Source organism: Mercenaria mercenaria, chromosome 1 (genome assembly GCF_021730395.1).
Source record: "Mercenaria mercenaria strain notata chromosome 1, MADL_Memer_1, whole genome shotgun sequence".
Classification (NCBI taxonomy): domain Eukaryota; kingdom Metazoa; phylum Mollusca; class Bivalvia; order Venerida; family Veneridae; genus Mercenaria; species Mercenaria mercenaria.
In genome coordinates this window covers 110,890,698-110,905,855 of record NC_069361.1, presented here as the reverse complement: position 1 = coordinate 110,905,855, position 15,158 = coordinate 110,890,698, and the positions used below count along the sequence as shown (strand labels likewise).

The 15,158-nt window shown below is 38.6% G+C and overlaps 1 protein-coding gene and 1 long non-coding RNA gene across 2 annotated transcripts in view; one reads left to right on the top strand and one right to left on the bottom strand.

Annotated features, from left to right (window-relative positions):
* Positions 1-1,045: 1,045 nt before the first annotated feature.
* LOC128550306 (uncharacterized) lies at positions 1,046-5,220 on the bottom strand. The gene is made up of 2 exons (XM_053529136.1): positions 5,091-5,220; positions 1,046-4,296 (listed from the first exon to the last, which is right to left on the bottom strand). Exons 1-2 carry the CDS (start codon positions 5,182-5,184, stop codon positions 1,730-1,732), a joined length of 2,661 nt encoding a protein of 886 aa, XP_053385111.1. The 5' UTR covers positions 5,185-5,220; the 3' UTR covers positions 1,046-1,729.
* Positions 5,221-14,194: 8,974 nt separating this feature from the next.
* Positions 14,195-15,158, top strand: part of LOC128547567 (uncharacterized) — a 51,859-nt gene continuing 50,895 nt past the window's right edge. Inside the window, exon 1 of the long non-coding RNA XR_008366598.1 lies at positions 14,195-14,652. This is a non-coding gene — a long non-coding RNA (uncharacterized LOC128547567). The remainder of the gene's footprint in view (positions 14,653-15,158) is intronic.

Sequence of the window (15,158 nt, the reverse complement as noted above, 5' to 3'; positions counted from 1 at the left end):
AGTGCCAGAATGTCACAATATATGCCCGTCAAAGCAAATTTCTTTACTCTAGCAGCTGTATTTGCAAATGGAATGTTAATTTTGTGGTTGTTTAGTAATCATTGTAAGTCTTTTGTTTTTTAAAGTCCACAAAAAAACTCCTTACTAGGTAGAGATACCTTATATATAATAAAATTAATAAAATACACCTAAAACTGGAGAGTAACATCTATGCTGTACCACAGAAAAGTGGTCTTGTTTTTTCCCTAGGGTCAATTATAAAAATGTTACAATATAAGTTATTTATAGTAACAACTAAGGGCAGTTAATCTTTAAAAAAAAAAAAAAAAAAAAAAAAAAAAATTGCAAGTCCACACAAAAATCTTTATCAGGAAGAGACTGGTCAAAATACACCTCAAAATTGGATTTAGCATGTTTGTTGTACTACAGAAAAGTGGTCTCGATTTTTCCCTACGACTAGTAATGAAAATGTTACAATAAAAGCTATTTAAAGTAACAACAATGGGAAGTAATTCTAAAGAAGGGAACTGCGCATGACACTTCGTCTCATGATGGTGTATAATTGTGCCAAGTTACATCAAAATCCCTCCATGCATGAAGAAGAAATGCTTCGGACAAAGTCATTCTTGTATCTGACCTTTGGCCTCTAAGTGTGACCTTGACCTTAGGCCTAGTGACCTGGATCTTGCGCATGACACTCATTCTCGTGGTGGTAAACATTTGTGCCAAGTTATATCAAAATCCCTCAATGCATGAAGAAGAAATGCTCCGGACAAGGTTTTTATTCTTGTATCCTTTGACCTCTAAGTGTGACCTTGACCTTAGACCTAGGGACCTAGTTCTTGCGTATGACACTCCGCATCGTGGTGGTAAACATTTGTGTCAAGATATATCAAAATCCTCCATGCATGAAGAAGATATGCTCCGGACAAATTTCTTTAAGAAAATATGATAAAGGGGAATAACTCAAAAATAGGCAAGGTAGAGTTATTGTTCTTGCACACTGCACTTCCTCCCAATGTGTTCTATCATGTATGAAGTTTGAAGAAAATCCCTCCAGTACTTTTGGGGTTATGCTCCGGACAAAATGTTTTAAGAAAATATGATAAAGGGAAATAACTCAAAAAATAGGCAAGGTAGAGTTATTGTTCTTGCACACTGCACTTCCTCCCAATGTGTTCTATCAGTGTATGAAGTTTGAAGAAAATCCCTCCAGTACTTTTGGAGTTATGCTCCGGACAAATTTTTTTAAGAAAATAAGATAAAGGGGAATAACTCAAAAAATAGGCAAGGTAGAGTTATTGTTCTTGCACACTGCACTTCCTCCCAATGTGTTCTATTAGTGTATGAAGTTTGAAGAAAATCCCTCAAGTACTTTTGGAGTTATGCTCCGGACAAATATCGTTGCGGACGCACGGACGGACGGACAGACGGACGGACGCACGGACGGAGAGCATTTCTAATATCCCCTTCACCTTTGGTGGGGGGATAAATAATATAACAAGATAAATAAAAACATTCCACATGAACAGACTTAAAGATTCCATTATATCCCCTGCTGCATCAATACATGTAGTCACAGCGCATAAATAAGAATTTGTGAAAAAATTATCCATTGAACTTGACAAATTATTTCTGATTATTCTAACTTGCTATTGTTCAAAGTTGAAATTTCACAATGCAGAAATGCTAGCGCATTTATTTTCAGGATAACTTTACAAAACACAATTTAATATCTATTAACTCTATTTCTCTTTGGTAATGAAGCAGTGTCTACTGCAGGGAAGTTCAGGTGTCTTTTAGTATTTCCAGTGAATGGGGCAATAGCCTGCCCTCCAACTGTTCGTATCTTAACCATAGCGTTATTGAATTCATTTAAGTTTGGGTTTGTGTTGCAGCCCTGACTAGAGCGGTGAATCCCGAAATGCTGTTCAATAGGGTCCTGATTGAACTTCTCAGTTAAGACGAACTCCATTCCCTTTCTTAGACAGTCTTTAATACAGCTAACTACTGAGTTTACTGTAATCTCTAACCCTTCCATAGTTTGATAACTAAGGAGCATTCCGTTCCTTTCAGATTTAGTGAACTGACCTGGTCTGTTCATTACACTTAACTTCCAGGATTGAAAGTACCCTAAAAATTCAGTCTGTAAGTATTCCAGACGAGGATCATCAACTGATGTGAAAGGTAGGATGTTGTCATTCCTTTTTTTACGACCTTCTCCAAGGTTTCGAACATTCAAACAATCGAAGAATTTATCCATGTGTCGAATAAATTTTACGGTTTCTGTGACACGATTATTGTAATTCAATTCTAACGCATTAGCCACAGTTGAAGAGAGAACTTGGGCTGCTAGTCTCACTTTCATAGCCCCAAAAGCAGTTATATCGATATGCTGTTTGGTCAGTTTGGGACAAAGTCTGTAAATGCCTGAACAATGCTCATTGTACAGATCTACAATGTGTAGCCAAGACATGTCATACCCATCCATCCACATCCTCCGTGTCTTATTGTGTGAGTATGAATTGGAAAAACAATTTCTCGCCGTTTTCAGAAGATGCGGTGGGTCACTGATAAAATATATATATCTAGGTTCTGGGGCGAAAATATTTCTGGCCTTAAAAACAGTTTCATTTCCTCCAACGTTATGTAAGCGTATAAACCTACGATTAGGCGAAGCTCCATCACTGGTGATAAACATAACTTCTAGTCCGACATCAAGTTCTAGAATTTCTACTGCTTCCCAAAGTATACAAAAAAGTTGGTCTGAGGTAACCCCATTGGTAGCAAAATGGGCTAAGGGAAACTTTAAGTTACTAGAAACACCCCTGATCATTAGAACTAAAACATATCTTGCTAATGGTTTTACAGTGCTGTTATTTTCATTTAAAGTCGTCAGATCATTACTCACATTTCCTAAATCAACAAATCCAACAAGTTCACCGGAATGTCTGTTATAGACGAGATCACTCTTTATTCTTACTTCATCCTGAAGCATTCCAACTATTCTCTGGTGACCGTCAAATTTTGAAGTCTCATCCATTAATATATTGACAATGTCTGGCTGAAAACCAGTACCTTTCTTAACCAAACTTGTATAATCGAACAATGTTCTTTCGGAGGGTAGTTGAATAAATCCAGATTGACGAAGAGCATCATATGTTGTTGACGACTTACTTTTCAAAAAGATACACCACTTTATTATCATAGGATGCCACTTCATTCCTCTCTTATTCTTTAGCTTTGAATATTTTTGCTGCTGTGACCAGAATATTCTTTGATAAGAATTTTCATCCGGATAGCTCTCCTTGATATCTTTGTCAGACATTTCCATAATGTTAATCAAATCCTCAGATTCTGTATTACTTAAAACAACACCTTCCTTTTGTATTAGACCGTTCACTTTTCCGGTTAATCTAGCAACCTCTATCTCCAACTGATCTGTGTACGTCCGCATTTGCTTTAATTTTTGGACCTTCTGGCTGTTAGTCAAGTTAAAGTTTGATACACGGCTCCTAGTCCAATCTTTTTCGGGGGTGGCCAACCTTTCAGAACTTTGTCTTCGGTACAGTGTCTTCTTGAGCGTTCTCCGATACACCTTGCAATGCTGACATCTCTTACTAATCTGGTTAATGAGCATACAACAACTTGTAGAGCGTATTGTTGATCCAACATAGTATGCCTCTCTATAACCTTGATACCGATAACCTTCTGATACATCCAAGAAAGCACCAACTGGTATAAGTTCCTGTAAGTCTTTGTCCTGATTACCTTCACAAACACTGTATTTATTCAGTTCACACAAAGCTTTTTGAACACTAGCAAGTGTGTTACATGTCCTGCCTATATCTTTCCATATAGTATGAGTGTCAGGTAGGCTTCTCCCATGAACGCTTATACTTATGCAGAAATCACTATCAACACATAAACACATCTGAACTCTGGGTGAACTATATGCACTGTCACTGTCATATAACCTTACAAACTTAATTTCTTTAGATGACTTCACTGGTACAAAATCTTGTAAGTCTATAATTGAACTTTTACACTCCTCTCGGAATGCACTGTACATTCTACATTTATGACTAGAAACAAATTCTTCTAGGTCATCCTCTGCACAATATCTATACGGCTTGTCCAAAATAACATAAAATTCATCAGCATGATAACCATCACTATCAACAATTTCAAAGTTCTCGTCATGTTTTGGATGCGGCATGCTTGAATCTGGTGTACAGGTACTGTTGGAGAACATGTTTGAGAAGAACTGATCGGATTCATCTGAACATGAAGAGCCTGAAAAGATATAAACAAAGAGTATTTAAAGTGTTGATGATGATAATGATTTCTTACACAATAGTAATGTAAATGTGTGCATTTCAGAATAAATAGCTCAGTATATGATACAAAAAGGTTATGTTCCTTTCTCGGTTAAGAAAGGTATACAAAATGAATGACTACCTTTCTATTATCATCAAAAATAAATACAAGAGGGCCAAGATGGCCCTAGGTCGCTTACCTGAGAAACGCACCATAACAGTGTAAACATGACCTTTTGATTTCATGGAAACAAATATTCTGGCCAATTTCCACTAAAATTAGACCAAAAATGTGGTCTCTTGTGTTTAAACATGTATTTTCATAGATATGACCTAGTGACCTACTTTTTGACCCACATGCCCAATAAATAACTCGACATAGATTTCACCAAGGCAATTATTCTAAAAAACTTTCATGAAGATCAGTTGAAAAATACAGACTCTATCGCATACTAAAGCTAAATGTTGACAGACAGACAGACGGATGCCGGACATCCAGCAATCAAAAAATTAATAATAACCAAATGCTGTTCAAAGTGTAAAATATATAATGGGACCAGATAAGATTTTTTCAGATTTATCGTACATCAATCCCCACCCCCCTGCCCCACACCAGCTGTGAATATTAAGTTACAACCAGGACATGAATTTACACTGAAGCACGCACATGGACAGACAGTGCAAATTCAAAATGTATCCTTAATCTTTAATAGCACAACAACTGCTGACAGTTATAAATTTACATAATTATAAAAGAATATTAAAAATTACCATTGATATTTTGACAGTCCTTCGGCTTATCCTGATTCTTCTTCCATGTATATTTTCTTACAACACGAAGCCTAGACTTCTTCTTGCGGGGCATTTTGATACGATACAATCACCCAAACCTTTTTCTGAAACAAGAAAGGAATTGTTATTATTATAAATCATTTTGAAAACCACACGAATGTTTGCAATTAATAGGATGAATACACAAATAATTGCTTCTGATTCAATAACTACAGAAGAGTAGTCTTGCCTTTTCCATAAGGCCAACAAAGTTAAAAAAGCTAAAAAATAAGCTATTTATAGGAACTTAAAGGGAAATAATTCCATAAAACAAAAATCATTGTAAGAGAATTACAGCGATCTGCCAAATAAAAACAAATGCACTGCAATGTAAAGCAATATACACACAAAAGAAGTCATATGACCTCTGACATTTGTGTGAAGTGTCATCGAAATCCTTCATGGAGTTGGAGAGTTAAAGACATAAAATTCCCAATGAACAGACGGAGTCTGGACACCGGGGTAGAACAGAATAAGTCGATCCCACTGGTTTATAACTGTTACAATTGATGTGGTACATGATACTATGTACATATTGCTATTGCTATTGAAAAGGATCTAAATGCACACTATTTGATGGTCCTAGTGTTTTAATATCTGGATTGTTTTTCTATTTGTAAAGTATCGATTTTTAAAAATGGAAATCGATAATCGGTCAACCAAAAAATATCGTTGATACATTTATATTGTTTCTATCAATGACAGCCCTATTTATAACATGCCAGGTTTACAGGAGATGCCATCATGCCACGATTGTCTGCAATTTTTATATAAATGAATTCACTTGTTTTGGTAAATTTTGTTCGGATATATGAGCTGTGCCATGACAGAACCAACACAGTGTGTTTAGAAACCAGAACTGATCCAGATCAGCCTGCACATCCGGACAAACTAAAACGTGAATGTACTGAGATCTGTTGTTGTCAGAAAAGAATTTTAATACTGAAAATAAATCCATATCTGTTCACAGGGCTGGCGGAATCTTATCTTGACTTACTTGTCCACTTTGATCAATTGTTATTTTGTACTTGTCCATATGATAGTTATAAGTGAAAAAGGCAACATTGTTGTTATTGTTGTTTAATTAAATACTGGTCAAATATCTCTTGTGCAACTTGGGCAAGTGCCAATTGTACAGACAATTTAATTTACCACTCGTCATCATGTTACACATGGGTCGAACCCTCTCATATAAGAATGGTGGTCAAACGTTTTGACCACGATGTTTTGGCAAAGTAAATTTTCTCGGTAGGATGTTTTGTCCAAAAATAAATTGCAAGATATGGTTTGGAGATTTTTCTAAAGAATTCCGAGACCCTGTTAAGTGTTGAGGCCCGACATGTTACTAGATTTTAATTCTTATATATTAATATTTATGCCATGAAAATGATTATTACAGCACAAGATACAAGTGCATAGCCGGCAACATTCATGCTTCTGTGCATTTTGCTGTGCAATGATTTTTTTTTGAAACTAGGAAGCTTAAGCTATTTCATGTACAAATTTAATGCTGGTCATTTCTTCAATACGTAAAAATGTGGACATTATCATTGCTAAAATGAGCCGCACCATGAGAAAACCAACATAGTGGCTTTGCGCAGTCTGGTCAGGATCTGCCTGTCAAGATCCATGCTGTCCGCTAATGGTTTCTCTAATTACAATAGGCTTTGAAAGCGAACAGCATGGATCCTGACCAGACTGCGCGGATGCTGGTCTGGATCCATGCTGGTCGCAAAGCAACTATGTTGGTTTTCTCATGGCACAGCTCAAATATTTGGAAGTTTGGAAAAAAAAGACCTTACTTTCAATAGGGAAAGTTGGTGATCATTGGTCTCTATCATACAATGTGAAAACTCTTTTAAAAAAATTTTTTTTCAAGGCCAGTATTTCTCTGAAACTGATTCTGTTTCTAAACTTTTCAGTAGACCCGAGGTAAAAATACCCCAGATTTAAATCAAAATTAAATAATGAAGAACAAATCAAAATGATTAAAAAATCTTTCCAGGCAAAAGTTTGGAATTACAAGTTTCTATTTTTATCAAAAAATATCAGAAATCAGGTGATCTAAATACTCTGAATCGACGAGGCAATAAGCATATAAAACACGACATTTTTTTCCGAACGGCAAAACGAGCCTAGATTTGTCCATTTTCACACTGCGAAAAATGATATTAACATAGATATTTTCCGTTAAAAACCATTTGCAGGCAATAATTTCACATTAGAACTTTTGTTTTCAGCAACTTACATAAAAAATGGTTTTCGACATTTTCACTGAAAAGACGAGTTAAACTGCATATAAAGCAAGATGGTGCCGCCATTTTGAAAAATCACACGGCGGCTTGAATCGGGGAAACAGGTGAATGTGACGATATTTCTTTAAGATTTTAAAAAAAATGCCCAATTAAATACAAAGGCAAAGTCTAATATATAAAAACATTCTTTTAAATAAATAATTGGAAACTAATCAGTAAGAAATTACAAGAAATGCCGAAAATTGCCCACGACGCTTGTTTTTAGCACCCGACCGAGTAAGTGCAAACTTTGCAAACAAAATTCGTCAAGACAATTATGCGTAAAAACAAAATTAAATAAGTTATAAAAATATCACACTTACTGTAACTTTCTTCCACCAAAATCAGCACGTTTTCTTAACGTTTGCAATTATAAATCGGCAAAAATAACAACAGAGTGTGTGGTTCTTTCTCGAAGCGGTAGTAATGGCCGACTGACCTATGACCTAGCGCTCCGATTGGACGACAGCATATTTTAAGGTAAATGCTTCTAGTTTCCAGTCCCCGTATCAGTTGTTCCAGTGTAGCGTGATTATCACACGGTCGTGACCAGGTCCACGGTTTATATATGCTTTTCAAAACCTGCCCAAATGCTTATTCTTTGTCCAATCTTTGCAAAATTTTGCATATTAAATTCCCAAAGATAGCTTTTGTAAATTACATAATTTAATTTTGATTTTATATTCTTGAAATTTAAATATATTGATTTGAATATGCCCAATTTGACGTATTTTACCGGCTTTTATGGTGCTTCAGAAAAAACTTGCAGAACACAGTAACTTATCTTTTTCACGAATCAGATTGTCTTAAAACTTGCTAGAGGTGTTTAATATTGTGCATGGGACTGTTGTTTGTGAATAGCTACTCAAAATAATAAGATTTACACGCTCTGAAAATGACCTTTTTGTCTAAAAATCTACAAAAAACATGGCCGCGGTGTGCAAATAATGAGTTGCTTATTTCAAAACTGTCCTATTATTCTTCAGTAAAACTTCTTGTTAATTTAAGACTAATAACTTGCTTGACATACCCATAGGCAAATATCTGTTTATCGGTGTAATTACACCTTTGGAGAAAAGCGTGATTCGCACGTTTTAATTTCATCATTCGCCGCCTGAAGAGACAAGATGACCCTGAGAAGCATTGTGGGCGATTACTATTTGGTTTGGACAGAGCACGGCTATTCCTTCTGTCTGCCTGCGCTGGGCGGGGGCCACAACGTACCAAACACTCTTTCATGCAAAAAGGTTTCATTTAAGTAAATAGCGCTTCTTCCATAAACTGAGCTGTATAAAGTGTGTATCGCGACACGTGTACTGTGGTGATTCGGGTGGTGGACTTAATATAACTGTGATTCTGGTGGTGGAATTTAACGCAATCATCTACGAACCCTGTTCGGTTCCCCTATGTAGGGGGGAGAAGATAAACAAGAAACAAAGAAACAAAGATGGCGGAGCTTGCGAAATCGAAAGTAAGTAGATCTGCACTTTTGAAATAAAATGTTATAGATTCTAGATCTTTCTGATTGACAGTCACTTGTTTATCTTATTTATCTGTTTCCACATATAATAGGATCTAGTAGATTGCATACAACCAGTTTAAAATAATCGCCTAGTGTGCGGATGCTCTTAAGACTTCTTGAAGTTCTTCAGCCAAAGCCTGGCCAGAGTGACATAATTTTACAATATAGATCTAGGTCTACAAAGCAGCTGTAATTATAAGCTGTTTTCAACTACTGAAATTCGAAAAAAGTGATACGTAATTAGATGTTCAGTTGGAATGTAATCCAAAAATTTAAAACGGGATCCATATCATATTGTAGTGGGAACGTAGTTAGGGTTAGTTAGGTCACTGTAAGAGGTCACAGGAGAACCAGCCAATCAGAGAGGAGGATTCCTATCACATGGCCAGGAGGACCAATCACCGACGAGCAGCATCGCTTCACGACCAGACTCCATTGATTGTACATGTACTTTTGTATCATCCACCGAAATCCAGGGCCATCTGGGTAGTAAGTGACCTATATTGTAGTTATTTCTGCCTGTTAGGGTTAGGAACCTTTTCTGTCTCTAATAGGAGTGTCAACTCCTGTATAGCGAAGGCCATTTTCGCTATATTGGTGTCAGAAGTAATCGCGAACATCTCGCCTGGAAATTCCCTAGTAGGTCCCTGTCCGTTACGTAGTAGAAAGCGAAAGCCTTTGAACTGTCCCTTCGGCCAGGTTTTTTCTGAACAGGATTCCTGTGTAAGATTAGTAAGGGTTATTTCTATAATTTCTAGCCCGGTTTATACAGCCTGCGGACTGTCAAAAAAAAAACTGGGAAAATCGCCGTAAGGCTCAAACGGTTATTCTTTTGGGGTTATATCGATCTGGTTTGAACATTCTTTTAGTGGATTAATTAAATTTGCTTCGACAAAAGAAATTGTTTTGTCATATTTTTCAGAAGTTTAAGCCTCGCGCACGGAAAACGTGCCAAACCGAAAGTACTTTCATTTTACGCCGGAAGTTCCGGTAACAACAACAACCGGTGACTTGGAATTTTTCAAAATTATTCAAAAAGTTATTTCATTCCATTCTATTCAATTCAAGGATAGAAAGATAGTAAGTGTTACTGTGTACTGTTTCTTTTGGTTCATTTGTGGAAGGTATCCTTCCCTGTACATATCTTATTGTACCAAAGGTCAAAAAGAATAAAAATTAGAGAGGATGTAGGGATATTGTCTGTTATTGAGGTTTTCAGAATTCAAGAAAACAAATAGCAAAACGTAGAGTATTTTAATTTACAACAGATATATCAGCTTTATACTTTATATCTAAGGTTATGGCTGAGAAAGTAAGTACTCCTTGCAGCAATACAAAATCCCCAGGTAACTCGGGTGGGACTGGGCCTCATTTGGGATGTTACCCGCCTATGTGGGGATATGGGTGGCCGTCACCGGGAGGGGTAGCCCCTCACACACTGGACATGAGGGCAATTGGGGGTTTGGATATTGGTCCCCAGGGGCGTTATCCCAGTTCACACCAGGCATTACAGCCAATAGACAATTAGAATATTTTCCCCCTGAGGTGGTATCCCCTCACACACTAGGCGTGACGGCAGAAGATGGGCATGGGTGGTCTTCACCAAAAACAGTAGTCCCCCACACACCATGTAAGACGACCTATGATACGCCACCTGTGACACCAGTGCGGGCTGCATCTCCGGTAAAGGTCTTGAGCCAAGGTCATGCTAATAACCTCCAGTATCTCTCAGAAACACATGTCGGGTATCCCGTGACTTTTCCTGTAACCCCCCATGGGGCTAACTGTTCCTACAATTCGCCAATACGTAAAGAAAGTTTATCACAGAGAATACAAGTTCTGGAGGGTGAAAATCAAGAACTAAAATACCAGAGGGATCGCCTCCAAAGAAAGTAGATACATTGACAGAGAAATGCGACATATATTGTGTTTGTGTGGAGTATCTGATGACTTGTACACGAATTCTAAGAAATAAAATAAGCCCCTGAATGACAAATCATCATGGTGGAAGAACTACTCCGACGAAATTGTTGAGTCTAGTTTAAAGAAATTTAAGGAAGATGATGAAGTCATAGGAGCCCTTAAGTCAGAAATTAAACTCCTGAATGAGAGTGTGCTAAGGGAGGAAGCCTCCTCACACTTCTCCAAATCGAGATTTCCCTGAAATGTGTGAGGTAAGTACCTCAACGGAATTGGGGGATTTGTTCTGTGATACTCTAGTTAAGGATCAGGGTAGTGTGCCTTGTGTCCCCCGGGTTCCAATAAAATCAGATGAAGACCTTGAACAGTTCTTTAACTTTCTGGACTTTGCAGAGCAGGATTTGTCCCAAGTTACTGAATGCAAATCATCAAGCTCTCTTAGAAGTGGGGAGAGTGTGGGGGAAAATGATAGTAGTGCTCTCATGTGGGGAGCATGTCTGAAACCTTGGGGAGAGCAGGCAAATAGCTCTGGGGTTGTTAGTTCTTTATTGAGTCCAGATTCCAGTCTTGAGGGAGTCAGTGATGAGTCTCTGCAGAGGAGCAGTAGACTGACCAGTAGCCAGTTTGATAACTCTGCATCAGATAATGGTGGGAGTAATTTTGCTGACACCACTAAATTACTGATTCCCAACAAGTTAATTAGTGAAGGAGACCATTCACAACCAGAGACTGTACCCACTCATGATCTTTGCACTATGTGTGTTGGTTCAGATACCGTACTTAACCTTTCTCTGAGCGCCCCAGTAATTTAGAAAATACGGCTACCGTATTAACCCTTAATGCCAGCACCCAATGCAATATGGACAGTAATACAAATACTGTAACTACCATTCTGTCCAATGCCACATGCAATATAGACAATGCAGATACCGTAGTAGACCAACAGTTCTAGCACCCCATATGAATTGGAGGGTGTTACGGATACAGTACTTACCTTTCCTTCCAACGCCATGTGCACTATTAATAACACCGGTACCGTATCAGCCACAAACGCTAGCGCCCTATACCATAAAGCAGATACCATACTTACCATATCTTTGGATGCCCCAGAAAGTATGGTTACCCTAGTCACTCCTGTCTCTAGCGCTCCACGTGCTCTGTACAATAAGGCAGATAATGTATGTAACACTTCTTTTAGTTCCATGTGTGCTATAGACAACATGGATGCTACAGTCACCCCCAGCTCTAGCACCCCATGTGATTTACACATTAATACTGATACAGTATCTTCTTATCCCCAAGGGCCTTGTTCAATTTAAACAATATGGAAACCGTATTCTCTCCTGATCCTAATGTCCAGTTAGCTTTGCACCAAAGCATGAACATTGCAAATACCCTGGTTGCAACAACCCTGTGCAAATTAAACACTATGGGTACTCAATTAGCTCCAGTGTCCGAGTGCCCTGCAGATTGTGACAAAAACAAAGATACGGTTTTTAGGGAGCAGTTATCCAATAATGTTCTTGAGCACAACACTGTGACTCTTTTTAATACTGGCCTGTATATTTTAATGGTAATTCAAGAAGATAATTATAGGAACTGCCTTACAATAAGATATCCTATAAGTGAAATTGATGTATCTCTGGTGGCTAAAGGAAATAGGCAAAATGATACGTCAGATTTGCCCAACTCGGAGACTGGTTTTTACAAGAGTAACTCTTTTGACAGCAAAGCTGGGACTTCAGACTCTAGGGGTGAAGGCCATGACCAATGTCTTCCACTAAACTTCTCGCCAAGTTTATGCCAAACTAAAGCCCAGTTCAATACAAAGTCATCTGGACCTCAAGTGGCATCTGGGGAACGTAAGGTCATAGATGAATCGGAAATAGTAGGGAATCTTGTTACTAAAGGTCAAGGCACCGGTGGAAAGCTCAGAGGCCATTGTATTCCAAAGGTTTGCGGACCTGATACTAGCAGCTATGTTCAATATCAAGAGCATGGTAGGGTATTGCCCTTCAATCATTCTGGGAAATTGCCACCTTATCACGTTGGAGAACCAACAGTTAGTTTATTCCTACCTGGCTTTGCCCATGAAGGTTCACTTGCTTGGGGGTTGCCGCCACCAGCAACCTTGTCATTGTACTCTGTACCACTCCCTCCCTCAGGGTTTTACTCGCCCTTCGTTCAGAGATAGAAAGTTTGTACTACACTTTCCATTCACAGTCCAGGGTAATAATGTTGAATTCTGACAGGTTTAGTCAGGGCCTCATTGCCTCTGCGGCAACAGTTTCACATCATTGTGGAAATACTGAAAGAGAGGTTGTTGGTGTAGGGTCTCTGGGGTGTGTTCAGGTCTCCTGTTCAGATGGACAGAACAGTAGGGGCATGGTGTGCCAGAGTCTCACTTGTGGGTCTGATTGTATTTTGGTATCACCTGCTAACATTCTAGTGTGAGACCAAAGTCTGTGCAGCCTTTATTTAACCACAGCATCCTTTGGGCTGTAGCAAAAACCTCTTCCAGATGGGGATGGGGATTCCGGGATCTGTCACAGGACCGGTCTGGTCTTAGCAATAGAGATCCTTGGGCTAAGGGCCTGGGGAAAGGGGACTCCGGGTCACGGATCACCTACTTCAGATCCTTTTTCCTATACGGATCAGTAGAGGCAATGCCTCGTCCTTCAATAGACGCAGAAACTGTGTCCATCTTCTTGGGGTCTCCCCAGCCTCCTGGTATCCCGGGTTTATCCTTGTTCTAGATGTAGAAATTGTCCATCTGCTCAGTGCACCCCAAGCCTCGTGGGCATCCCAGGTTTATCATTGGGATAACTTGTCCTGATACTGTCAAGTGCTAAACTATTTCCATAGATTATAAATTCTATTGGGTCTCTTTAAACCTTAATGCAGAATGGTCCAAACTTTAGACAGCTTTGCTTCTTAAGATCAATATGGGGGTCCCCTGATCTTAAATGAGGTATTTCAATGACTGGGGAGTTCTCAGATCTGAATGTTTTGCTAGGTAAATTTTGTGGTATGTCCTGGTGTACTGCAGTATGGGTATCCCATGATACACTTTGATAAGACAGTTGTTCCGCAGGGTATCCCAGCACCTTAATGATTTATTATGCCTTTCCGGGTAACCTTAAAGTTATAAACTGATGTAAGTATGTGTAGTTCCTGGTATGCATTAGTATCGGTATTAGTTCTTCCCCTGGGTATCCCAGGACCTTAATAATTTAATATGTTTATCTGGGTTACCCAGAAAATGATGAACTTAGGTCGTATGGGGATCCATGACCTTAATTCAGTTATTAAAAGAGATGTTTGGAACAACCACTTCTAAATGACAATCTCCTATGGGGGAATCTCGTCCATGATTTCAGAAGTCCTTGTTGTCTGGTCTGTTTGGCACGAGATGTAAAATCGTTATTGGGGAAACCTCCATGATTATTATTAAGCAGGGTATCCCTGTTATGCCTGTCTCTGTGACGAACCCATCTATAGCCTCCCAGGCCATCTCTTTTCTGTGTGACTCACACGGATCCTGGTGACCAACTTTATAGAATGGGGGGGAGTGTAGTGGGAACGTAGTTAGGGTTAGTTAGGTCACTGTAAGAGGTCACAGGAGAACCAGCCAATCAGAGAGGAGGATTCCTATCACATGGCCAGGAGGACCAATCACCGACGAGCAGCATCGCTTCACGACCAGACTCCATTGATTGTACATGTACTTTTGTATCATCCACCGAAATCCAGGGCCATCTGGGTAGTAAGTGACCTATATTGTAGTTATTTCTGCCTGTTAGGGTTAGGAACCTTTTCTGTCTCTAATAGGAGTGTCAACTCCTGTATAGCGAAGGCCATTTTCGCTATAATATGGAACAGAGGAGATACTGAGATATTTTTATGGATTACTGGGGGAAATGTCCCCACTTTGTTAAAACACAAAGACCAAAAATGGAACAGTTTTTATAAAATTTTCATCGCTGCTGACCCTTTAAATTCTATGGGTTTTTAAAAATGCTGATTGTGTCAAAATTTTTAAAATTAATTTTAAAAAAAACATTTTTTATCAAAAGGGGATTCGTTAAAAGGGAAAAATTTTTTCTAACTCGCTTTGTGAAACAATGAACAAAAGCTCGTAATTTCGAACAACCCCTTTTTTAAAAACATTTAAAACCAATTATCCCTTCCCCCCCAGCAATTTGCCGATAATACCATTTAAAACAGGCCTACTGGGGAAATCGGATAAAGTGCCTTACCCAAGGTCAAAAC

What these genes read in the sequence shown, in the direction of transcription:
- LOC128550306 (XM_053529136.1), bottom strand. Translation starts at nt 5,184, where the DNA reads ATGCCCCGCAAGAAGAAGTCTAGGCTTCGTGTTGTAAGAAAATATACA. An exon ending in GGACTGTCAAAATATCAATG is followed by an intron (nt 4,297 to 5,090) that starts GTAATTTTTAAT and finishes ATATCTTTTCAG; the next exon opens with GCTCTTCATGTTCAGATGAA.